This window comes from Anolis sagrei, chromosome 4 (genome assembly GCF_037176765.1).
Source record: "Anolis sagrei isolate rAnoSag1 chromosome 4, rAnoSag1.mat, whole genome shotgun sequence".
Classification (NCBI taxonomy): Eukaryota; Metazoa; Chordata; class Lepidosauria; order Squamata; family Dactyloidae; genus Anolis; species Anolis sagrei.
This window is the reverse complement of record NC_090024.1, coordinates 156,895,386-156,920,534: the sequence shown is the minus strand read 5'-3', so window position 1 is coordinate 156,920,534 and position 25,149 is coordinate 156,895,386. Positions and strand designations below refer to the sequence as shown.

The 25,149-nt window shown below is 36.4% G+C and overlaps 1 protein-coding gene across 22 annotated transcripts in view; it reads left to right on the top strand.

Annotated features, from left to right (window-relative positions):
• The window catches only part of ADGRL2 (adhesion G protein-coupled receptor L2), a 252,039-nt gene that overhangs the window by 217,622 nt on the left and 9,268 nt on the right, over positions 1-25,149 (top strand). For 14 of the 22 annotated variants that reach the window (XM_060773818.2, XM_060773800.2, XM_060773805.2 and 11 more), the window contains 9 exons: positions 1,276-1,485; positions 3,177-3,397; positions 5,537-5,603; positions 15,475-15,566; positions 16,711-16,755; positions 17,059-17,085; positions 17,846-18,014; positions 22,559-22,687; positions 23,908-24,004. In XM_060773818.2, coding sequence (XP_060629801.2) covers positions 1,276-1,485; positions 3,177-3,397; positions 5,537-5,603; positions 15,475-15,566; positions 16,711-16,755; positions 17,059-17,085; positions 17,846-18,014; positions 22,559-22,687; positions 23,908-24,004 — 1,057 coding nt within the window. The remainder of the gene's footprint in view (positions 1-1,275; positions 1,486-3,176; positions 3,398-5,536; positions 5,604-15,474; positions 15,567-16,710; positions 16,756-17,058; positions 17,086-17,845; positions 18,015-22,558; positions 22,688-23,907; positions 24,005-25,149) is intronic. The other 8 variants (XM_060773802.2, XM_060773801.2, XM_060773807.2 and 5 more) reach the window with 1 other exon arrangement.

Here is a 25,149-nt window from a genome sequence, read left to right as displayed (position 1 = left end):
TGTCTAATATGAATACAGTTAAAACAAGATGGCTCAGGTGAAATAAGTTTTCTGCATCCCTACCATATTTATAATCGGACTGTATTTTTAAAAAGTAGAAATCAACTTTAACTGCCATAGCTCAATGCTGTAAAATATTTGGTACCGAGGGCTAAGACCATGCAACACTACAACTTCCATGATTCCATAGCATTGAACCATGACTGTTAAAGTGGTGTCAAGCGGCATTAATTCTGCAGTGGAGATGTACCCTTTGGATGCATGATTACAAAGGAAATGTAGCATCTGCTCCGCATTACTGATGGTATCAAGAGCCAAATAATAATCATCATCATCATCATCAGTAATGAATTACAGTCTTCTCTTATATATCTGTTGTACATATATATCATGATATCATTTTTGAGGCTATCATGTGGTTGAACCATATAAGAGATTTAAAATTGATTTACACTATAGGCAGGACGAAATACAAAAACATAACATTTGATCTTAGAGTTTACCCTTGATTTTCCGCACCATCAAGAAAAAAATTGCATGATACTTTGAATATATAGTATATGTATCTAAATAGCAGTCATTGACTTTCTGTTCAGTTCACACAGTTTACCATGATATTTGACAAACAAAATTTATTTCCTTTATAAATATGTGCAAAATCAAAGAACTATAAGCCTTTAATGTACCAACTATAAGCATTTAATTAAAAAAATCTATAAACAATTATGGTAAAGAAACATAGAAAATAAAAGTAAAGGATATACCAGAGCCACCTTAATTGGTCATGACATTTATTCAAGAGCCTGAGAAATTATTCTGTTTTAACTGAGTTCCTGAAGAATTGTGCTGTTGTTACATTTCCTTTTTATTTTATAAAGAGTGTTTATAATATGTAGCAGCATCTGTCCTATATTCTAAATCTGTGTTTCTCAAATTTTGGGTTTCCAGATGTTTTGGACTTGCTGAGAATTTTTGGCCATTGTCCAACCTGTGTGGTGTTTCTGAGAGTTGAAGTCCAAGCTATAACAACAGATTTTGAGAACCAATGTTCCCAATAAATATAATGCTGCATATAATGGAAAGCAGCAAATGTTCAACTCTATATTGTCAATTAACTTTACTCATATTGTGACTTTTCCCCTCCTTTAGGCAAGCTAGGCTTGTAAGTCACCCATTAAATAAAATAGCATTTTCTAGATACTTGCTGTGATGCTGAGATTTGAGTTTCTGTTATAATTGATGATGCTAATTTTCTTCACTCTTCATCATTTCCAGTACAAAAATGGAATGCATGGGTTACTCCTCACTGTCATCACCTGGGTGGGGATTGTCATTTCCCTCGTCTGCCTGGCAATTTGCATCTTCACTTTCTGTTTCTTCCGTGGCCTTCAAAGTGATCGAAACACCATTCACAAGAACCTTTGCATAAACCTCCTCATTGCAGAATTTATTTTTCTAATAGGCATCGATAAAACAGAATATACGGTAAGTCTCTGCATTTAACACATGTTTGGATCTTTCCCTAACTCCTCTCCTCCAAACATCATTCTCAATTTTCTGCATTTCCATGCAATCATTTCCTCCATCCAGTGTTTCCCTTTAAAATGAAGGAAAACTAGGCTTTCCCTTTATGAAGAGAAATATGTAACAGCCAGGTTAATTATAAAAAAATATTTTGGCCCAGTTATTTTTATTTATCACAAAAGACGAATTTACTGTAGTATAGTTTAGATGCAGATATATCACAACTCTTTCTCAAAAGGATATTTTTAAAGGAAACAGTTTTATGAAAAGTAAGATACCAGTGGCCAGTGCTTTTGTAACAATCCTGTGAATAGTACAAGAAATACAACCTGTTTAACTGAACAAGTTGTCCACAGCCATTACACTAATAAGCGACAAGAATTTGATCTAGTCCTCAAAAGCAGAATACTTTTGTAGAAACATTTTGTATTTTGTTGTTTTCTTTACACTAAACATAACTTTCTTTTAACTATTGCTGCTGTCGAGGAAAAAAAAGGGGGGGGGGATCTGATGGAAGTTTATAATCATGTTCATAAGGGTGCTTGAACATATCAAGATTCCCTTTCCTGTTGAAAACAAGAACATTATTAATGTTTTTATTTTGCAACACATTATTTACATGTGGTTTGCCCTGTGTGTTCCTTAACTAGCAGTGGGGGGGGGGGGGGATTTTACAGTTACAAGTAACAAACACTGCGAGGTTCTCTGAGGATGGGCTAAGCTCTTGCATTTTACCACTCTACTCAGAGAAAAGGGTGGTTCCCTTTTTAAAAGAAAACTTAAGGTACAGTGCTCACATTGAGCCATGTGGAAATCAACCCATGTTTCTGAGGTTGATTTTTAACTACAGTTTCTAGACTTATACATGAGTATATGGGGGAGTTGCATCTTTCCATTGCATCTTTCTGTTGTTCTGTAGATGGCTCCTTTACTGATGTAACATAACAATACACTGAAATCCAATACATTTTATGGGGGAGGGCTTTGGAATTCTTTTCTTTCTACATGTTCACTTCTCATTTCAGATTAAGGTTTTTCTACTTCTGAAGGCATGAGACAGAATCCATGGTTTTCTAAAATAAGCAGTCCTCAGAATTGAGTCAGTTGGTAGGATTTCATTCAACACTTCAGCTACAGAGGAGAGAATGTAACTTGACTATTGATATGACAGCAATCTCCTAAAGGAGAGAAACAACGATATTTGATATTAAAGGAAATAGAATATTCTGACAGTGGCAAAAGAATTTTCAACAGAAGTTATAAATAATACATCTAGTAGCAATGCCTCTTATCTTTCTGTACCAAATCATCTGCAATATAAGCCTTACAGAGTGTTAGCATTTCCCTACCAAAATTAATGGACTATTTTCCACACAGCTACATAGCACTGAAGAATGCTAATGGGCTCATGTTTTCCATATCTCAACTCACTGAGTGCAACAGATAGAAGGTGCAGTTACTGGAAACATATTCCAGGTCCTACAATTCTTAATATGAAGTTCTGTTTTTGAACAAGGTTTTCTTTTCTTTTGTTTTTTGGAGGTTTGGACTGTGCATATACACTCTGAGCCGTTACTGTTAGATCCAAATTATTTCGTACTTTGGAGTTAATATGATTGCCATTTGAATGTTATTATTTCTGTTTTTTGCAGATTGCATGCCCAATATTTGCAGGCCTCTTACACTTTTTCTTCCTGGCAGCCTTTGCCTGGATGTGCCTAGAAGGGGTGCAGCTCTATCTCATGTTAGTAGAAGTATTTGAAAGTGAATATTCTAGGAAAAAGTACTACTATGTTGCTGGTTACCTCTTCCCCGCCACTGTGGTTGGTGTCTCGGCAGCTATTGACTATACCAGTTATGGATCAGAAAACGCGTAAGTAATTTTTAGAGAATTGAATGTTTCAAGTAATTTTTTAAAAAGCTGTCAAAGAGCACACGTTTGATTAAAATGGCTTCTGAAATCTTTATTACTAAGAGAATGGCAGGACTGTGCACAGATAAGGATTTGTGATTTTCTGCATTTATACCCTAGTGCGGACTAGCTCGACTTCGCCCAACCCCCTCGGTTCTGGTAAATCACTGTCTCATTAGACAAGTTAATTCAGCTGGTCTTCTTGCTAGCTTTCTTCCTAGATTATAATAGTTTGGAATTTCAGACTGGATGTTTTGCTTTGATAATACCTTATCAGTAAAATGAAAGAATTAAAACTAGCTACTGTCTTTTATTTAGAAAATATTTTTAGAAAGTGACAGAAGGTAGGCACATAATATTTCTGAGGATTTGTGTTGCTGGAGGCATATAACGTGCCTTCCAGTAGTGCTTATTTTATCCTTTGATGAAATTAGCTCTAGTATGGGCAGATACTGTTGAATACAAGAAAGCCACTTGATTTTGCTGTTGATGAAAGACAAATAAAAGTGATTCAGCAGGGAGCTATGATACATGAAAAGAGAATTGGTAAGTGAAGGGAGCCCTGATAAGTTGGCACTTACCTTAATTTAATACCATTCCCTTTTTCCCCTAACCACTGCTTCATTTTGGAGACTGAATCATTTTATTGATTTATTTAATGTCAAAAGCATTGCATAAATAAATAAGTGTAAAACTGATAAAATAGAGGAAACACAAGTAGCTAAATAATTTTAGACCAAAAACAGGCAACAGCAACCTCATTGTCTGTAGCTTTAAACAGTTCTCCCTCGGAACACAAGGCAGGGCGTTGTGGGCAAGCATACAGATGCCGAGTTGTTTGTTCTGTTCCACAGTCACACAAGGTAGAGGATTCTTCTAGATCAATAGTTCTGATAAAATAGAGGAAACACAAGTAGCTAAAAAATTTTAGACCAAAAACAGGCAACAGCGACCTCATTGTCTGTAGCTTTAAACAGTTCTCCCTTGGTACACGAGGCAGGGCGTTGTGGGCAAGCATACAGATGCCGAGTTGTTTGTTCTGTTCCACAGTCACACAAGGTGGAGGATTCTTCTAGATCAGTAATTCTCAACCTGTGAGTCCCCAGGTGTTTTGACCATTCAACTCCCAGAAATCCCAGCCAGTTTACCAGCTGTTTGGATTTCTGGGAGTTGAAGGCCAAGACACCACTTCTGAATCTGTTCAGTGATTTCCAAGTTGCCCATTCTTGGAGTATTTTATTGATAATGTTCTCTTCTGCTGAAAAGCATAATGTGTACATTGCAATTCCACGCCTTGTTGTGTGCCTTCAAGTTGTTCTGGTTTATGACATTGCTAAAGTGAAATTATCATGGGGTTTTCTTGTCAAGATTTGTTCAGACAGCATTTGTTTTTGACTTATCTATAAGTCATAATGTGTGAAGATCCAAATGCTTTCTTTCTTTCCTGGAAATTAACCACAGTCCATCAGTTGATTGCTCAGGAATCACCACTGATCCAGAGCCCTCATCTTGAGTAGCACTCACAGCAAAGCTTATTAGCATCCATGATCTTTATCACCACCCATTTGGCCTTCTCATTAATTCCCAGGAATGGTTAGAACAGACATCCTATTGGTTCAATGTTTTAATTGCTTTATTAATTTAGTGGCTTTTGGACCTCTTGTTTTAGCCATTTTGTTTTGACCTGTATCATAAGCCACTTTGGGGAGAAAGGAAGAATATAAACCGAACCAATAAATAACCATGGTAGAAATCGGACACAGGCTTTTACTTCTCATTTATTGTGATTGTATGTTTGGAAGACTCTTCTGACCCCAAAATGTGTTTACTTTTAAGCCATGTAGCCCACACAGAGAGACACAATCCTTTCCTTATTGCTGAAGAATGAACATTCATACTTACCTCTCCCCCTCCCCCTCACTTTCTCCAAAAAAAAAATGGATATGTTGCACTAAGAGATACCGCCATAGCTAGTTTCAGACTGGATTTCTATTTAAACTAACTATAGGGAGATGAAATAGTTATGTGGCCATGTGAAGAGGTTCTCGAATACAATTTAGACTGATGTTTATGTAAAGTTTCTTTTCTTTTTCTTCACAGTTGCTGGCTCAAGGTTGACAATTATTTTATCTGGACCTTTATTGGGCCTGTTACCTTCATTATTCTGGTAAGAATTTATATCTTTAGTTTCTACCTGCCTGCCTCCACCCTCACCCCCGTTTATCGTAATGTATTTCACCAAAAATATTTGGAAAGATATTTTCCACTAGAAATCTTTCTTGTTAATGAATGAATGACAGAGTGAATTTTGACCTCAAGTCAGCGCTCCCCTTTGAAGTAAAATACACAGGTAAATTGATTACACATCTGACCACTCTTTTAACTTGGGTAATTCAGTCATGCAGTTATAGTCATACATGAATAATAAATATTTGTGATAACTCACACAAAATCATGTTCACTGGCGAGATAATGCTTTGGAGATTTTGTATTTTTTAATGGTTTCCGCGCTGTTAGAATATAAACTTATCATTTTCTTTGTACAGTATACCACCCTTATCTATGGGGGTTACATTCCTGAAACTTACTATGGAGACAGGAAACGATGGGTAATAGTGAGCTCTGTTGAAATTAACAATTCCTGTTGGAAGTGATCATAGAGTAATGCTGGACAACCTATAAAATCCCTAGAATTTGCTGTGTCCTAAAGGACAGCTTTATGGTAGATTTCATTGCAAGCAAGTCATAGAATCACCTGAAGGACAAGATTTTTTTTGTTCTATGAGTAGGTCAAACAATGGGTTCTGGTCCTGTAGGTACATGAGTTAATAGTGGATAATTTATTTCGTCGGTTTATATCTTACTGTTCCATGCTCAAGACTTATATATGATTTCCAAAATAACAAAAGAAGAACAACTCTCACCTTCACTCACTCATCAAGGGTCACTTTTAGTAAGGTGCAGTGTGCTCTCATGGGGAGCCTTTCATTGCCATAATTCTGATTTTGATAATCTGGATCAAAACTCACATGCTTTCAACTTCAGTTTCAGAGAAAGAACTAAGAAGAATAAGTTGAATATTTTATTACTTCTCTAAAAAATACAGAATGAACCTGAGAAAATGTTACACTGAACTTTTAAGCAATTCCCCCAAATCTGGTTATTAAATCTATCTTGATTAGATTGAATAAATCCAGTTCAGGTTAATCATTGATGCAGACATCAATATTCCTGATGCATAATGTTATGGCTATAGCAGTATAAGAGCTCTTTGCAACTTATTTTAATGGTACTCTTCTCAATGATCTGTCTTCAGGAAAAAATCTTCATCATGCTAAAAAACTACCTTATATAGGAACCCTCTCCCACCCCTTCACCATTCTTGGAGTGCCTACAAGGAGTATGCTCTCGAGAGCAAAAAGATTATTCCTTTTCAAAAACCTAGAAGGATCTATTCAGAGATGTCTTCCTTTTGTCTCCTTAAGTACCATTACTGATATAAAGATGAATGAAGGAAATGGAAGACAGCAAAGCTCTTTAGAATGTTTTGCACATAACATAGTGATATATACATCAGTTGTAGGTTGGGGACAGTCAGTTTATGCAGCTCTCCTCCCTCTGCATGGCTTGGAGAAGGATCGTCTTTCAAGGAATTCTGAGTTGTTACTAATTACAAAGCAACAGTTATTGTTTAATATAAACTGGATTGTGATAAACAACACAGTTCCATTGCCCATAATTTGAGGTAAGATTGTTATAATGGATTTCAGACTTCATTTGGGCTGTTTCACTCGGGCTCAACCACTAAATCTTTCTGTAACAAAAGATGTGAATAAAACCACCATAGTGTGGTCTAAGGGCCCTTCCACGCAGTCCTATATCCCAAAATATCAAGGCAGAAGTTATTTATTATTTATTTATTTCACAGTTTTGGTGCAATTCAAAATAAAAACTGTATTTATTCAATTTCATTGCTTCTTCCCTTGAGTTATTCATTTTTATTGGAAGACGAGAGGTTGTATGCATGTGTTTCCATAGGGGGGGGGGGGGGAGAGGGTATGCTTCGAGGTCATCAATATCACCTACTTCCAAACAGTACTTCCCAAAATGTAAGAACTCAAATATTTCAGTCCATTCTACCACCTCATAATTTCACTGCTACCTTCCCAATTATCAATTCCAGGATTATGCTGGAAATAAATTGGTTGAAATACATTAATGTCAAATCCAATTCATTACTTTTTCTCCTTTTCTTCTTTTCTCCAAAAGTTGCAGCATTATTTACTGTAAGCATTCCTTTGTTCAGTTTATCCAGTCCCTCTCCCTCTGTTTCTCAATAATATTACACTTTGTGTGAGCCTTGGGCATTGCTGTAGATATTGGTGTTCCCTTGTAACCAGGTCAGACTGGAATTCGTGGTAAGGGACATTTAATCATATTGACCATGTACCGTTGGAGTCTACTATTATTTACTGGCCATGACATTATTATCCTCCTGCAAATCATTTAGTTTGAGAAGTGAAAGGCCTTTGGGAGCAGTATTCCCAACTTCAAAAAATATGAAACAGCAGGTAGCAATCACTGCACAGTTCCTGGGAGTAATTCTTCTGTAGCGATTGCTTTGCCCTCTAATCGTCCTGACCAAAAGAAAGGAAATGTAATGATTCAAGAACAGTTTAATGTGAACAGTGAAATTGCAGAAGAGCTGGGACGTATATTAATGTGTGTACACTACCAGCAACATGTTTTGGATTACCTTCCTTCCAAAAATAAAGCAATAATTTTATTACTTCTGCAAGAGTTGTTGCTCCTCCTGTGAATGTTGCTTAACTTATCTAACACCAGAATTTTGCTATAATATTCATAGTATGATTGGATGTATTTTCATGCAGAATTTTATAGCCTGAGCAAATCAGAATGACAATTTTGTTGGGTTTTTTGTTTGTTTTGTGTGTGTGTGTGCGTGTGTTTTAACTGCAGTCAACCCTCCACATTCACTGGTGTTAGAAGCACAGGGGGCCCCCAAAAGGGGATTAAACCAGGTTTAAAAAACATTTTTTACCTGAGAAAACACCTCTTTAGGGAAGCTTTATGATCAGTGCAAGTTGGCCATAGATTTCCACTTAAGGGGTTGGAGGTACACAAAAGACTAGATTAATCAAATCTGTGAATAATCAAATCCACAAAAGTTAAATTTGTAAATGTGAAGATCCAACTGTACACTCTTCTAACCAGAATGAAACATTTCAAAATGTGTGAGTTCTGGCTAGTCAACTTTCAAAAGTTGTGACAGGTTTTGTTTTGTTTTGTTTTTGCTGGTTGTGTTGGGTTGGGGCAGTTCTTGGGGAATGAGGTACTTGTTTCTTCATCCCTAACCAAAGATAACAAGCAGGTAGGAACCCCCTTCCTCCTTGTCCATCTTGTTTGGTCAAATGCAAGCAAGTTAATAAAACAGAGTAATCCTTCTGGACTTGTTTACAAGACTGTTCTAATGGATATAATGCAGGGAAACAACTAACTTAGTTTGCTCTCTTATCTGTACGTTTTAACCTTTGAAGTGAATAGAATTTCCTTTTGAATAGCTACACCTAGGTTTGTACTTTTGGGTGATCTAAGATAACATTAATGGTCACCATCTAATAGACAATTAGATAAGCATCTTGTTGAGAATCACTAATATTTTAAGGACATTATTGATAGGAAAACATTTTTTTCATTTATTCCTGGCATTGTTAGATGATCTTATCATTTATTTTCATTCTTAGATAATGTATAAATTTTGAAATAGAGATTTTCAAGAAAAATATAGTTTGTAATTTTCATTTTTATATGCAGATCAATACTCACTTTTCAATTATTAAAAAAATAGGATCATTTATTATCACACATTTTAATAGCCTTAAATATAATAACCTTGTGCTGAAAAGTAAATTTATTATTGTGCTTCTTTGCTTTTTGAACAACATGAAAGAAATAAACATTTGAAAAAAATACTCTAAATACTGATCAATTAAAATGCATCTTTATCTTAAGATTTGTTTATAGACATTTGGCCGCCATTCCAATGACCTTACAATTCCTAGATTATTTAGAAGAAAACCGGGATGGGTCCTGTGGAGGAGAGTAGTTAACTCCTTTTCTACTCGATGCCTGTGGAGCACCAGGGTTATTATATCTATGGAAAAAAGTGTGTATAAGTAATGAGTGCAGAAAACCATTAGTATGCCTGAAATGATTTAATGAAAGCTTGGATCATGACACGTCAGGAGTTGTTCTTATCATTTGGACAGCTCCATCTGCATCTTTAATAATTAATTCAGTTCAGTGAAAGTTCATCTTGCACACTCATTTAGAAGCCTTCTTCAGAGAACGTGTGTCTCTGACTGCCAGTCCCAGAGAGGAATGGGCTTCTGCATGGCTAAGAGCAAAGATCTGGAGATACAAGAGCAATTTTCGAGCCGCATTTGCCAGGTAACAAAAGCTCCAGGGAGGACAAACAGGGTCAGAACATGTGTGGTTCAGCTAGGTTACTTCAGCGTGGTGTTTCTCCTCTTCTGTCTTATCATATCCATGTCAGCACTTCAGGCTGTGTGGAATGAATTTTAAGCTGCTAGGCTCAGGTGAATGTGATTCAATTGAGCAGCTTCATGTCTATAAAACAAACAATACAAACTCTGGTCAAAACAGTCCACATTTTAACTTTTGCTTTACTCCAGAGCATATCGTTGAGTTGAGGTTAATACGATTCTTGTTCTTGTTGGGCTATTGTGCGAGATCTTCATGAACCTTTGAAAATGCTACTAACTTGGAAGTTTTGGAGGTGATTGCCTTTCATGAATAATGAAATATACAAGCTGCCACTTTAAACAAATCATATTAGTTCTGCTCAGTGATATTGTCCATCCCAGTGTATTTCTATGCATATAGTGCCATAGCTGAAGAGGTGTGCAAGTCTCACCCTATGATCACTTTCAGAAAAATAATTCACTATGAGAAAATTACAAAGCTATCTAAAAATATTATGATATTAAAATACCAATGGCAAAAATCTTTCTTTGAAGCAGTTTTTTTTAATCAATTAGTAGAAAGAAGGTACCTTCAGTGACTTTCGAATATACAATAATTTAAATTGCTAGCAGTAGTCTATTGAAAATAGACCGTTGTTAGCAACTTAAAGTATTAAGAAATCAAGCTTTTCAGCTATCAATACACATAAATGCTCATACACACAAACTCAAGATGTATGCGATTAGCCAGGTAATGATAGAAATCAGTAGAGTGAGATAAACAACATAATTCTTTTATATGATTTTTCCATAAAAATTCGATGTGAGAAGCACTTTTTTGACACTTGTATTATTTTTCATCTCATTCCCGTGCATTTTCTGCTTTCCATATTTTGTGTTAAAATGGCAAGCTGTATGTGTGTGTGAGAGAGAGAGTGAGTGTGTATGCGTGTGTGTGTGTATCTATCTATCTTGGGTACCCAATTACCCCCCTCCCCTCATTGGCATCACCTCTAAATGTAATGTAATAGTCTTTATAAGGTATCTGTTCAGGTGCTTTCTTTGCCATGCTGCTGGCGAGCTTTAGCAAAGGTTGAATAATCTTGCAAGAGGTACCCAGAGTATATACGAAGACAATTGTTCTTAGACAGCAAATTATAGTCTTTGATTCCCGATGCATTCATTATATCATATTTCACAGAGATGTGGAGGACAATGCTCATATATCCTGTTGTCATAGTTACTCTCTTATATTCTCAGACTTACACTTTATCTTCCATACTCAGAAACTATACCCTCTTAAACTTCTCCCTCCCTCTCTCCCTCAGAGGTCCCAACATATCTTGCTTTTGTTATATTTATTTATTAAACATGCAATGTTTAGGTGATGAACATGGGTGTTGAATCAGTACACATAGAAACATAGATTTGGGCAGGTGGGGGGAGGGGTACTTTTGTTTGCTCTTTAATTCCCTGAATGGTCTTAGAAACATGATGGAATTTATGATGCCTTAAAGTGTAGCTGTAGATAATGTTCACAAAGAGAAATTAAGACTTGACCTTCAGATTCTATGGCCCCAGTGAACTAGTCTTATCCTTCTTAAGTTTTTGGAAGTATCTTAGGGCATTCTGCCTACAAATGGGGAAATAAAACAAGGTCAGTAATAGCAACTAGAAACAGTATAGTAATATAGATACAAATATCTGGTCATGCTTGTACCTTCAGTAATCATAAATCTGTGTACTGTTTGGCATGAAGAGATATCTTCCCCATTCCCTTTGCTTTTTTATTTTGTTATATATGGCAGATGAGTATTGGAGAGGAGGAGCTGGAGATGAAAAGGAGATGCCTCTTCTACCTGTACAGTGGTCATAACCTTGAAACAAGGAGGACAGTTGCTCACTATATGACTTGTGTTACATATAATTTGTCCATTGTTATTATTAATTTCAGTATATATAGCCTCCCAATGTACTTCCTAGCTTTTGAGAATCTGTTTTACAAGAATATGACTTAACTCCTCGTAATTTCTTAAAATCCTATGGCATATCTGTCATTTCACCCTAATAATGCCAGAACTTTGAATTCCTCAACTTAGAGGAATTCAAACAAATAACCAATATATGTAGGGGTAAGGTATGAAACATGCCGGCACTTCTTATAGTCTTTTATCTATGTTTTTAGCCAACATGTATTTTAAGCAGTTTTTACTGTAGTAAATTTTATCAATTTGTGTGCTCAATCGTTCTTAATCTCATTCCTTGCGTACTTTGTATGCCAACAGTGCAATAAGGGTCTTTGGATTGTACAAAAGGCTAAAACACAAAATGAGTTCAGGTTTGCCAGAGAGATTAAAAACAATAAAAAGAGGTTCTTTGGTTACATCAACAATTAAAGGAAGAACAAGGAAACAGCATGGCCTCTGCATGGAGAAGATGGTGAAATGCTAACAGGGGACAGGGAAAACGTAGAACTGTTCAACAACTTATTTGCCTCAGTCTTCTCCCAAAAAGAAATCAGTGTTCAACCTGAATAAAATGGAGTGGACCAGGCTATAGGAGAAATGCAACCCAAAATAGAAAAAAGTAGTCAAGGAATACCTCACTCCTCTAAATAAATTCAAAGCTCCAGGGCCAGATGAATTACATCCAAGAGTATTGAAGGAATCACTGGCAATGATCTTGGAGAACTCTTGGAGAACAGGAGAAGTCCAAGCAGACGGGAGGAGGGCACATGTTGTCCCTATCTTCAAGACAGGAAAAAAGAGAACCAAAACAATTACCGTCCAGTCAGCCTGAGATCAATACCAGGAAAGATTCTGCAGCGAATCATTAAGGAGGCAGTCTGCAATCACTTTGAAAATAATGCTGTGATCACGAAAGGTCAATGTGGATTTTTCAGAAACACGTCATGCCAAACTAATCTTACCTCTTTTTTTGATAGTGTTACAAGCTTGGTAAATGCAGGGAATGTTGTGGATGTAGCATATTTGATTTCAGTGAGGCCTTTGACAACCCCCCCCCCCCCCGCTGCCGCCCCATGATCTTCTTGCAAACAAACTAGAAAAATGTGGATTAGTCAATACTACTGTTAGATGGATTTGTAAATGGTAAAGTGACTGAACCCAAAGGGTGCTCACCAGTGGTTCCTCTTTATCCTGCAAAGAAGTGACTAGTAGAGTGCCACAGGGTTCTATCCCAGGCCCAGGATTGTTCAACATCTTTGTTAATAATGCATTAAAATTTAGAGGGCATGCTTATCAAGTTTGCAGATGACACCAAATTGGGAGGGATAGCTAACAGGACCAGAATTCAAAATGACCTCAACAGATTAGAGAGTTGAGCCAAAACTAGCAAAATGAATTTCAACAAGGAGAAGTGTATGATGTATTGTCGAAGGCTTTGTGTATGATACTTCACTTAGGCAGAAAAGAACAAAATGCACAGATACAGGATGGGTGAAGCCTGGCTCAACAGCAGTACATGTGAAAAAGATGTTGGAGTCTTAGTAGACAACAGGTTGAACATGAGCTAACAATGTTATGCAGCAGCTAAAAAAGCCAATGGGATTTTGGACTGCATTAAAAAGAGGATAGTGTCTAGATCAAGGGAATTCACACTGCCCCTCTGTTCCATTTTGGTCAGAGCTCACCTGCAATAGAGTTTACAATTCTGAACACTACAATTCAAAAGGGATAGTTACAAGCTGAAGTGTGTCCGGGGGAGGGTGACTAAAATGATTAAAGGTCTGAAGGAGCCATATGAGGAGTAGCTTACAGACGTGGGTGTGTTTAGCTTGAAGGAGAGAAAAATGTTTTCTATTACCCTAGAAACTAGGACTCTGAGCAATGGGTTCAAATTACAAAAAAAGGAGATTCTGTATGAATATCCACAGTGGAACTCTCTGCCTCGGAGTGTGGTGAACGCTCCTTGTTTGGAGGTTTTTAAACAGGCCGAAAGGCCATCTATCAGTGGTGTTTTGATTGTGATTTTCCTGTGTAGCATGGGGTTGGCCTGGATGGCTCATGTGGTCCCTTCTGTGATTCTATGACATTGCAAAGAAGTAAAAAAGTAGAAGTAGAAAAGTTATTTTTTATTGTAAACAGATTGAACTGGTGTGAGAATGACATACAGGTGACCACCTAAAATGGGTATATTGTGAAGTATTTTAATTGTAAACATTGTTGACCTACATCATGCCAAAATAGTGTATCTGTATTGGACACCCTAGTTGAAATTCTGTATAACATCAAAAGAATGTAAAACCCTGCCAGCATACCTAAAGTTGATCCCAAGAAAATTGAGATCAGTTGCCCCAAGAAGAGAAGCAGGAGCAATGGCTCTTTTTTGTCCCAAAGACAGTGTGGCTACCCTATAGGAGGCTTCCTTCTGCTCCATCTCCTTCATCTGTATTCATGGCAGATCACCTGTGCAAAAAGAGTGTGATGCAACATGAGCTGCTTTTGTGTTCTAGTACAGAGGAGGCAACTAAGCAAATCTTATTGGCAACCTTAATAGAGAAATCAGCACCTCTACGCTTTTGCAAGTATTGGATTTCTTCTCGCACAAGTTTCTAGAAAGTCCAAATACCCGTGGAATGAGAGTGATGCACATGAACTGTCCCTGCTCTTTGTGTGTTCTCTGTAACTGGTGTCTTTATTTTAACAGCACCAGCATATTAAAATATGTAAATCTGTGAATTTGAAGTTGGCTATTTTTTTATACCATGCATCACTCTCACTTCTCATTCTTCTTCAGTGATGTGTTTTGAGTATATCAGAATTGAGCCCAATTCTGAATTGGCTTATACAATCACATAGTCTTATTAGAACTGTCCTTTCTCATCTGTAGGAGACCTGACTTCTCTTTATATACTTTAAAATGGGTATTAGTGCTATTAAGAGTTCAATTATTTGTTAGCTTTTTCAATGATATGAATGTATACCTGTATCAGTTTTAATTTTTGTAAGTTACCTTGAGTTCCTAGGCCAGGAGAAAGACAGAATATAAATACATGTCACTGTTGTTTGTTTGTTTGTGAACCCACCAGTTTTAGAGTTACGGGCCATTTTAGCAATTAGGCAAAGTCATGAACTGCAGCCTAAAACATAAATCTGTGATCAATCATTTAAACTCCTGAAGGAGTTTGCCCTCCAAATTCACACACTACATGTTCTGGAAAATAAAAAAAATCTCAGGTGTATATCTAAAAACATTATTCACAGTGGTTAGAAGGGAATAAACATATACAACTGGGACAAGAAGGGAGCACAAAAGCACATTAAACATTAGAAAGTATGCAGTGTGAATGAAATGTCAGGAAACATGAGACAAAAATAATGGAAGATGGGACCGGCTGGATTTTGACAATGGTTGATCTAATCTGTATTTGCTGGTCTGTCACCAGCTGACAGAATGGTTCAGAAACTGATCACTTCTTTCTCCTACTTTTTTTTTGTTTAGTCTAGAGCATCATAATTAATCAGCTTGTTACTTGAAGTGGTTTAATTTCACTGATATCTGTTTTGACAGCTGAATCTTATCTTCCTGGTGATCACACTGTGCAAAATGGTGAAGCACTCAAATACTTTGAAACCAGACTCTAGCAGGTTGGAAAACATTAAGTAAGTGCTTTGTATTTGAATCCAAGAACTGTGATTATTTTTCTGATTGTTCCTAGTGATTGAAAGCTCTTCGCCATTAGAAACACATGGCTTTGTCTCCCAGCAACTGCAAATATCAATTAAAAGCAAACAGCACCAGTCCTGCTGTCGATACATGCTTTGCTATAATGTCACAGCTGAGGGTCAAAATTAACTTCTGCTAGGAATGGTGGTCAAGAAATGCGCTTTTGTGCCTTCATGGAAATTCCACAGCCCTGCAATAATTTCATTTGCATTTAAAATGCAGCTCCAGACGATGCTGCTCTTTGCATGGCTGATGTTGCTCTGCTCAGTTTGTTTTGCTCAATTATTCTTGGCAGTTAAGGGATTCTTTGCAGCATCCCCAGTCATAATTATACCTTTTAAGAGAATTCACTCTTCTTACAATGGTTATGTTGAAGATTATCTGTTTCATGCTAATTTTAAAGAAATGCTCACTTTTGTGCTTGTGTTATACATAGGACACAATATTCCCTTTCCAGAAAGTAGCCCAAGGGCTTAATTTAATTAATGATAATCTGACAGTGGTGGATCATGCAAAAGGCCAGAGGTGGACAATATAGGGACATATCTAGGTGCTTTGAGTCTTCTTGTGGAGAGAAAAAAGTGGGGTATAAATAAACATAATAATAAACATAATAATAATAATAATAATAATAATAATAATAATAATAATAAATAATCAATATTTAAACCACACTTCCTTTGTGTGGATAAATGTCTAGAGAACAACTTTTTGGAGTGGCTTAAGTAAAGCTCTTTGACCTTACATTGCCCACCTCTGCTTTAGCTCATTCTGTACTGTTACTTCAGACTGAATTGTTATGCTAAACTGGCTAGTCTGTGGTTATGAACTCTCCTGTTCTGTTGAGATCGTTGGAGCTTTCAAGTAAAATGTGGTTATGTTCAGGTCTTGAATTGTCTTTTGAACACAGAATATGGCAAGGGCAGATTTACAGCAAAGTTAACAATACAAGCCAGATGTTGATTAGATAGGTCACAATATCAGCTTCATTGCATGTTGCATGTTAGAGAGAGAGCTAATCTTTAGCATCTCTCTCTTTTCTTCCTTTTCTTTCTCTTTCTGTCTTCTCATCCACACCAGTAATTACCGTGTTTGTGATGGCTACTATAATACGGACTTACCTGGGTAAGATAGAACCCTATATTAACAAATTTGAAGCATGACTTTAAACAAAAAAAAACTTGCAAATTTGGACAAATTTCTTGGATTATCCCTGATTTTTATTAACAACTTTGGAGATATCTAATTTGCTAAACTATTTCCAGCTATTATATGCCTTTTATTATTTTAACTTGCTTGCATCTGCACTTTGAATTTTCTAATTTTAACTAATTTTTGTATAAAATTACTAAAATGCTTTCTTATTAATTTCAATTTAAATTCTGTCTAATAATTTTGTTTCTCTTTTCTGCTTATAATGCTTTCTAGCTATGAAGATAATAAGCCATTTATCAAGTAAGATCATTAGTTAGATGTGGAATGCACTGAATAAACCCCCTTTCCCTTTTCATTCTGTGCTGTTCTCTGCAATTTCTTTTTCTCCCCTGAAACTATTCATGACAAAATCTCTTTTACAATGCAATCCTATGCCTGTATGCTGAGAAGTAAGCCCCACTGAGTTTAATGGGATTTACTCCCAGTTATGTAAGTATAGGATTGCGACCTTAAAGACTTTCTTTTGTGGCTAAGTCCATATATTTGTCACATTTCAGCAAGATACTTTCATTAGTGTTAGACTATCTAGTCTCAGTTTAGCAGAGTCTTCAATCCCTAGGTTATCAGCTTTTAAACTGCCATTTAACCTTTGTGTATCTGTGTTATTTGTGTATGTGTGTGTCAAATGCAAGCACAATTCTCAAAATGTGGGTTTCTACTAGTGCTTAAAGTAGAGAAAGAAATTGTAAAATTGTAAAGGTATATACACGCACATAAACACATACATATAATGTAAGGGAGTTACTGGATCTCGGGCCACAGCTTAGCATTTTAAATAGTACTGACATATCTGCCACTGCTGTTTCCACTAGAGGCTAGAAGTACCAAATGGATTTGATCTTATTTGAGCAGATGAAAACTTAACACCAAGTTTTGTGCTTTTAAAAAACTTGAATATGAACCTAGTAAAAGACAATCAAAGCAAGTAAAAATGTATACAGTTTTGGAATGTGTACTTCTTAACATTAGCGTTGTCACTTAAATTAATTTTCTTTTTCAGATCTTGGGCCCTAGGTGCATTTGCTCTCCTGTGTCTTCTTGGCCTAACATGGTCTTTTGGCCTGCTTTACATCAATGAGGAGACCATTGTGATGGCATACCTGTTCACAGTATTTAATGCATTCCAAGGAATGTTCATTTTCATCTTCCACTGTGCACTCCAAAAGAAAGTGAGTCAACTGTATATAATTTCTCTATATATCATGCAAAATACATCACATAAATAGTTCTAAATAGCATCTTATAAAATCCAGTAATAGCGTTTAGAAAGAAGACTGAAATGTGCATTGAACTGTAAAACTTGCATGTTTCAAATCAAGTTAAAATCAAAGGAGATAATTATAATATTTTAAACAAACAAAAACTGCAACATAATGGAGTAATGGTTCAGAAAATATATGTGATGTTCATTAAAAAGCATAGAAAAATGATTAAATCACATTTAACTATTAAAATTGTATCAATGTGGCTTCATCTCTAAACATTATTGTTGCACTGAGGCACTATTAGTGATTGATCAAATCTCTGGAACATAATATATTTTTATTACTTTTTACAGAGGCTTGTTTATGATGACATATTAGGCTTACACGAATTTAATAATCAGCTTATTTCAGATCTATATCATTTTGCATGTGTTCATTTATAAAATCATTGTTTTCTCATTCTGCCTTAATTAAACTAAACTTTTAATGTGTACATTTAAAAATAAATGCAATGCTCTGTTTTTAACAGGTATTTAAATGTCAGTTGAATTTACTTTCTTACAGAATTTGCATTTTAAATGTACTTTAAATTCAAAGTATTCAATTTTAAAAAAACTTTATTCTAAATGCAAATTTCAAAAAAAGTGTACTGAAGTTATTACATTCTAATCTATGGATAGGTTAGTTCACAACAGTATTTATTCATTTATATTTTTAAAATATATATATTTCGCTCTTCTCACCTCGCAGGGGATTAACACAACATATATACAACAAACATTCAATGCTGGGATATAAAACTGTAAATATACGCAAACATTAAAATCACTTATATCTACTTTAATATCAGCTATTCAAAGCCATCTCAAGACATCATGCTGACTGCGGTCAGCGGAGTACGTTTCCTATTATAGCCCCATTGCACTGCCTGAAAAGCTTGATACCATCTTTCTGAAGGACAGGAGGGAGAGGGCTGAGCTAGTCTCACCAGGAAGTGAGTTCCATAGCCTGGGGGCAATCATTGAGAAGGCCTTGTCTCTCGTCCCTGCTAAACTCACCTGTGATGGTGGCAGGACCAAAAGCAGGGCCTCCCCAGAATATCTTAGTCTTCTTGGTGGTTCATAAATTATTTATAAAAAATTGCAAAATGGAATTTCTGAAGTATTTATAAAAGGTTTCATCAAAGATTTGTTACCTGTAAGTTGACCAGGTTGCCCAGTGGTCAGTGTAAATGTTATTCACAGCATTGAACTTATTCTTTGAATTTCTAAAACAGCAGTCTTAAGTTAATATAATGTGCTAAAGTCAGATTTTGAAAATAATCATATGTTGAATATACATTTCCTTTACAAAAAGGGACTGCTACTAGTATAGAATCTAGCTTCAGTAATAATAATTAGCCAGTATTATTGGATTACATGTTGATATAGTGAAGCAAACAAAATGAAAATATGAGTTAAATTAAGAAAAATTAAAGGAAAACATATTGTTATCAGTGCAGTTTAAAAACTTCATTTCCATTCTTTCTTATTGTCTCTGTTTTCTTAAAAATAAATGCTTTCAAAATGAAAGCATGTACAAAGGAAGAAGCCACGAGAAAAGATGGACTGGATGAAAAATAAGAAAGATAAGAATTGTTACTATTGATACCTATCTGTCACATTCGAGGTTATGTTTTACATATATTTTGTATCACAGCTTTTAAAAAAAAAGTCAGATGAATATATCTGAAATTTCTAAAGAAAACACAAGTGAACATTTTAGTCATCGACATTCTGTGCTCTCATTTTTAAAATAATAAAATAAAATACCTTTGTTGTTTTTTTTAAAAAAAAAAATCTTATTAGAATCATACATTGTTTTTTCTGTTAAGCAGAGACAGTAGAAAATGGTATTAGCGTGCCAGACAAGTGCAGAAAAACATTAACCTAGCACCAGATTATTCATACTTGAAAGAATATTCAGGTTGCCATTTAAAAGTTTCCAATATCTTTGACTGGCTATCATTCTACTTCTGTATACATAGCTAATGCAGTCTTTTTTATTCTATTATTACTAACTGGTCACTAAATTGAACAGAGAAATAGAATTGTGAAAGTGAAAACTATTATGCTTCCAGTCCTGACAAGATGATAGTGCTGTTACCTCAGTTTTGAACAAGCTGTAATTTAGAAATAATGACAGTGGAATGTGCAGGCACCAACAGATAATGTGCATTCACAGCAGTATAGATATTAGGCAAAACCAGCCCTAGGGAATGGTACTGAGGAGTTGGGAAAAGTCTTTCTGGTCACACATTCTCAGTTTCATGACAATCTGAGGAAGTTAGCATTTATGCATACACATGCACGCATACATATTTCCCCAAAGCGTTAGCAGCATTTATTGGTATAGGGCTTTACATTTCTTTGAACTTATCAGTAATGAACACTGATGCAGATACACTCACAGATCCTTCCCCAAATAATTCACCTATCCTAATGTCTGGTTGACTCGGGGCTTGTCGTACTACATTTTCTGTTCCTCATTTTCAGAAAGGAGTAGAAAAAACAAATATACTGGAGCTCATTAAATCACGTCCTATTATGCTGGCGCCATCTTGGACTCACAAACACTGATATTTATCTTGGGTCCCAAATTTCAAATAAGCTCGGTCCTAAGAAATTAGTAGCCCTACTCCCAAGTAAATGAGCCTAAGGTGGTAATATATAGACACAGACTCAAAGCAGTATAAGTTGTCTGTGTGTTTGGGGAGAGGGTATTTTTAATGTCACATAATGCACTGATGGAGCCGCTGGTGGCACAGCAGTTGAACCCACTGAGCTGCTGAACCTGATGACCAAAAGGGTGGTGATTCGAATTTGAGGAGCAGGGTCAGCTCCCACTGTTAGCCCCAGCTTCTGCCAACCTAGCAGTTTGAAAACATGCAAATATGAGTAGATCAATAGGTACCACCTCGACAGGAAGGTAATGGCGCTCCATGTAATCATGACCTAGGACCGTGATGGTAAACCTATGACATGTGTTTCAGCACTGACACGCATGGCTATTTTTGATGACACGCAGACACATGCGGCCACATACAGAGAAATACACCTTATAAGAGCCAATCTAATTCCATCTTTAAATTTGTAAAAGGCTCTACAAATTTAACATCTGGACGTTTGAGCATTGTTCACTCCATAACTCAGCATGGATTATACATTTTTCTTATTTAAACTATAAATATTGCAAAATTATGTTTTTTTTCTCAAAGTGACACTCCACCTAAGTTATGCTCAGGTTTTTAGCAAATTTTGACACACCAAGCTCAAAAGGTTGCCCATCACTGACCTAGGAGGTGTCTACAGACAACATCGGCTCTTCGGCTTAGGAATGGAGATGAGCACCACCCCCCAGATTTGGACATGACTAGACTTAATGTCAAGGGGAAACCTTTACCTTTACTAAGGTACTGATAACAAAATGATAGTTGCCTGGCTCGTCATGAAATATGTTCGAGGTGGCCGCAGTAGCTCAGTGGGTTAAACCACGAGCTTCAGGAAATCTGCTAATAGGAAATCTTCTAAGGACACAAGCCTGCAGTTTGGGGGTCCTTCTGGACTTGGTGCTGATTCTTGAAGCTCAGGCGATGGCAGTGGCCAGGAGGTGCTTTGTACAATTAAAACTTGTGCACCAACTGTGCCCTACCTTGAACAGCCTGATCTGGCCACAGTGGTCCACGCTTCGGTTACATCTCGGTTGGATCACTGCAACACACCCTATGTGGGGCTGTCTATGAAGATGGCTCAGAAACTGCAATTAGTGCAAAGAGCAGCAGCCAGACTTCTAACAGAAGCTGACTACAGGGAACACACAACTCCCTTGCTAAAGCAGCTCCACTGGCTGCCTGTGTAGGTTATCACCTATAAAGCCCTAAACAATTTGGGTCCAGCCTATTTGCATGACCACATCTCCCTCTATGAACCTACTCAGGCCTTAAGGTCCACTGGGGAGGCCCTTCTCACAGCCCCGCCACCCTCACAGGTAAGGTTGGTGGGGACAAGGGAGAGGGCCTTCTTGGTTGTGCCCTCCCCCCAGCATGTTTTGATGTTTAATTTAATATTTTTATGGCTGCTTTCATTTTTGTATTATGATTTGTTGTTCTGTGTTGTTTTTGTTATTGTTACTATGTATATTGTATTTTTTGTAAGCTGTCCGAGTCCCTTTTGGGAGAGGGGCAGGATACAAATAAAGTTTATTATTATTAATTATTATTATTTTCCTGCCTTAGTCCACTGAAAAAGTCCCTAGTGATGGTTCACTATTGTTGCCTAATCATCATCATCATCATCACCACCATCATTTTTATTTACATGACACTTTTCTCCCACAACAGGCACCCAAAACGGCTTCCAACATTTAAAAATACAATACAAATTCAACTACTACCTCATATATATATATTTAAAAAAAATTAAATTAAAGTATGATTGCATATGTTAATGAGTACTGTCATTCATGTATAGGTACGTAAGGAATATGGCAAGTGTTTCAGACATTCGTATTGCTGTGGAGGATTACCAACAGAAAGCCCACACAGTTCAGTAAAGGCATCAACTACAAGAACTAGTGCCCGTTATTCCTCTGGCACTCAGGTAACAAATGTTATGACAGCTAAATTTAATGACAGCAGCTTTTAATTAACCTTGCTTATAAAAAGCCCGCTGAGATGTCTTTCAATCATGTGTACTAATTGTGTTCTCATAACAAAACTGAGGACAGTATTTTTGTTTTTTATATTCAAGACCTGATTCTAAAGATTCCCAAAAGTCTGGGATTGAATGTGGAATCATTGTTGATATTGGTTAATACACAGATTAGGTTAACTTCCCATTCATAGCTTCAGAATGAGTTAAGCTCTGAAGTGTTGAACATTATGATGCTTTCAGCTTGGGTGAAAAATTGCCCATCTTCTGTCTTTGTGCTAGTTATTTAAATGATGGCTCAGTAGACTGTCCTAAATGGTCACAAGGATCCAGAGGCTAGCATGAATCCTACATCACAAAGTGTTTCATGTTATTTATGTGTGGCTTTCCAGGACTCTCATGCATCACTGATGTTACACAACAGAATATGACGCAATCCTATGCATGTTCCATTCAAAGCCCACGTATTCACTAGAGCTTACCTTAAGGTAAATTTGTCCAGAACTACAGGCTAAAAGTGGCAAAGTACCCTATATGCTTATATACAGTACTTAATAGAAGTCAGGGGTAGTTTTGGGGACCAAAATTGTAGGTTTTGATATGATCTGTGAGTAAGTCAAAGGTCATTGACTAACAGTTCCACCTCAGGGTCAGCTGTAGGCATGGCCATTTTCACACTCAGGCTTCAAAAAGACCAGAAGCAGCTACACTGTGGACAAAGAAGAGGAAGACGGTGCTTCTTATAAGGTCTACATAAATAGGAGTATAGGGTCTAGATCCAGGGAAGTCATGCTCCCCTTCTATTCTGCCTTGGTCAGGCCACACCTGGAAATGTCCAATTCTGGGCACCGCAATTGAAGGGAGATGTTGACAAGCTGGACTGTGTCCAGAGGAGGACGACTAAAGTGATCAAGGGTCTGTGATTCTCTGAGGATGGACTAAGCTCTTATCTTTTGCCATGCTACACAGAGAAGGGGATCGTGCTTGTTTTTTTTTTTTTTTTTATGAAAGTCAAGGTATATTACTTAGATTGTGCCATAGATGAGTTGATCCAGTTTTTTGTGTTGATTTTTTGGCTAAAATTTCAAAACTTGTACATGAGTAATACAGTATGTCCTATGATAATCTGAGAGGTGTTAATGGTTATGCCCAATTTCTTCCTTTTACAGAGCCGAATAAGAAGGATGTGGAATGACACTGTGAGAAAACAATCTGAATCTTCCTTTATCTCAGGTGATATCAATAGCACTTCAACACTTAATCAAGGTCAGTTGCTGGATAATTTTCACTTGGGATTTAGTTTATTATTTTCTAAAATACTATTTGGCATATAAGAAATATAGGAGAATTAGAATGTAATAATCAAACTAAACCAAACAGATGTTGTCTAGGGTTGGAGGGCTATAGCGCTTAATGCTGGAATGCAATCAAACACACATGCATGAAATGAATGAATAAAATTGCCATTCAGTTCTGCCTTGAACACATTTAAGGCACAGTTCCTTCATCCCCTTTGCTTGGGATAGAATCTGACATTCTTATTTGTGGAAAGTGTATTTAAATAAGTCTCATCAATAATTTAACATAAAAGCAAGGACATAATTTTAAACCTTTGCTAACCTTTGTAGTCTAAAACTGAAACAGAACTACCAGTCCAGTAACATTTTAAATGCATTAGATTTCCATATGCAGGCATTTTGCCTGTGAAATCAAACTGACATCAGCTCTATACAAAAGACATCTGCAAAAAATGTTATTTCCCCCCCAGTATAGTTTTGATCATGTCTATAATGCACAGCATTTGTCTACCACATGACAGCCTCAGGAGGAGGAAAAACATAGCTATAGACTACATTTAAGAGCTCTGGTCACAGTTTCATCATTTTAACTCAGACTGAATGTTTGCAAAACTTCAAACTCCTTCACATTAATATACACAATAATACCAAAAGCCACCCTACCAACTCCAAAATGAATTTAACCAAACTTTGTTACCATCTTACCTGTTGGTACTTTTTTCCTAGGGGAAAAAGGGTTCATGATGACAAATTTATCTTAAAATATAAATCTTTAAGGATTAATATAACTTACTTTGTTCAAATCCAATTTATAGGATTGGGATGTGAGAAGGTGCCTTCCTGTTACTACTTAACAAAAAACTTAGCCTATAATTTTCAGTACTGTGGTTTTCATTTAAAATACTGCCATGCTAACAAATATAGTAAATCAATAAATAAATAATAGCATGAATCCTGAGATCTGCTACATTACTACAACATTACAGAATAAAAAAAAAGAATATAGTCATCCCTCAACATTTTTTTGGGATTGGGGCATAGGGTCCCTGTTAAAGCGGAAAACCATGAATAAAAAAATCCGCTATTTTTTTAACTGAAGGGACCTCTGAGTCC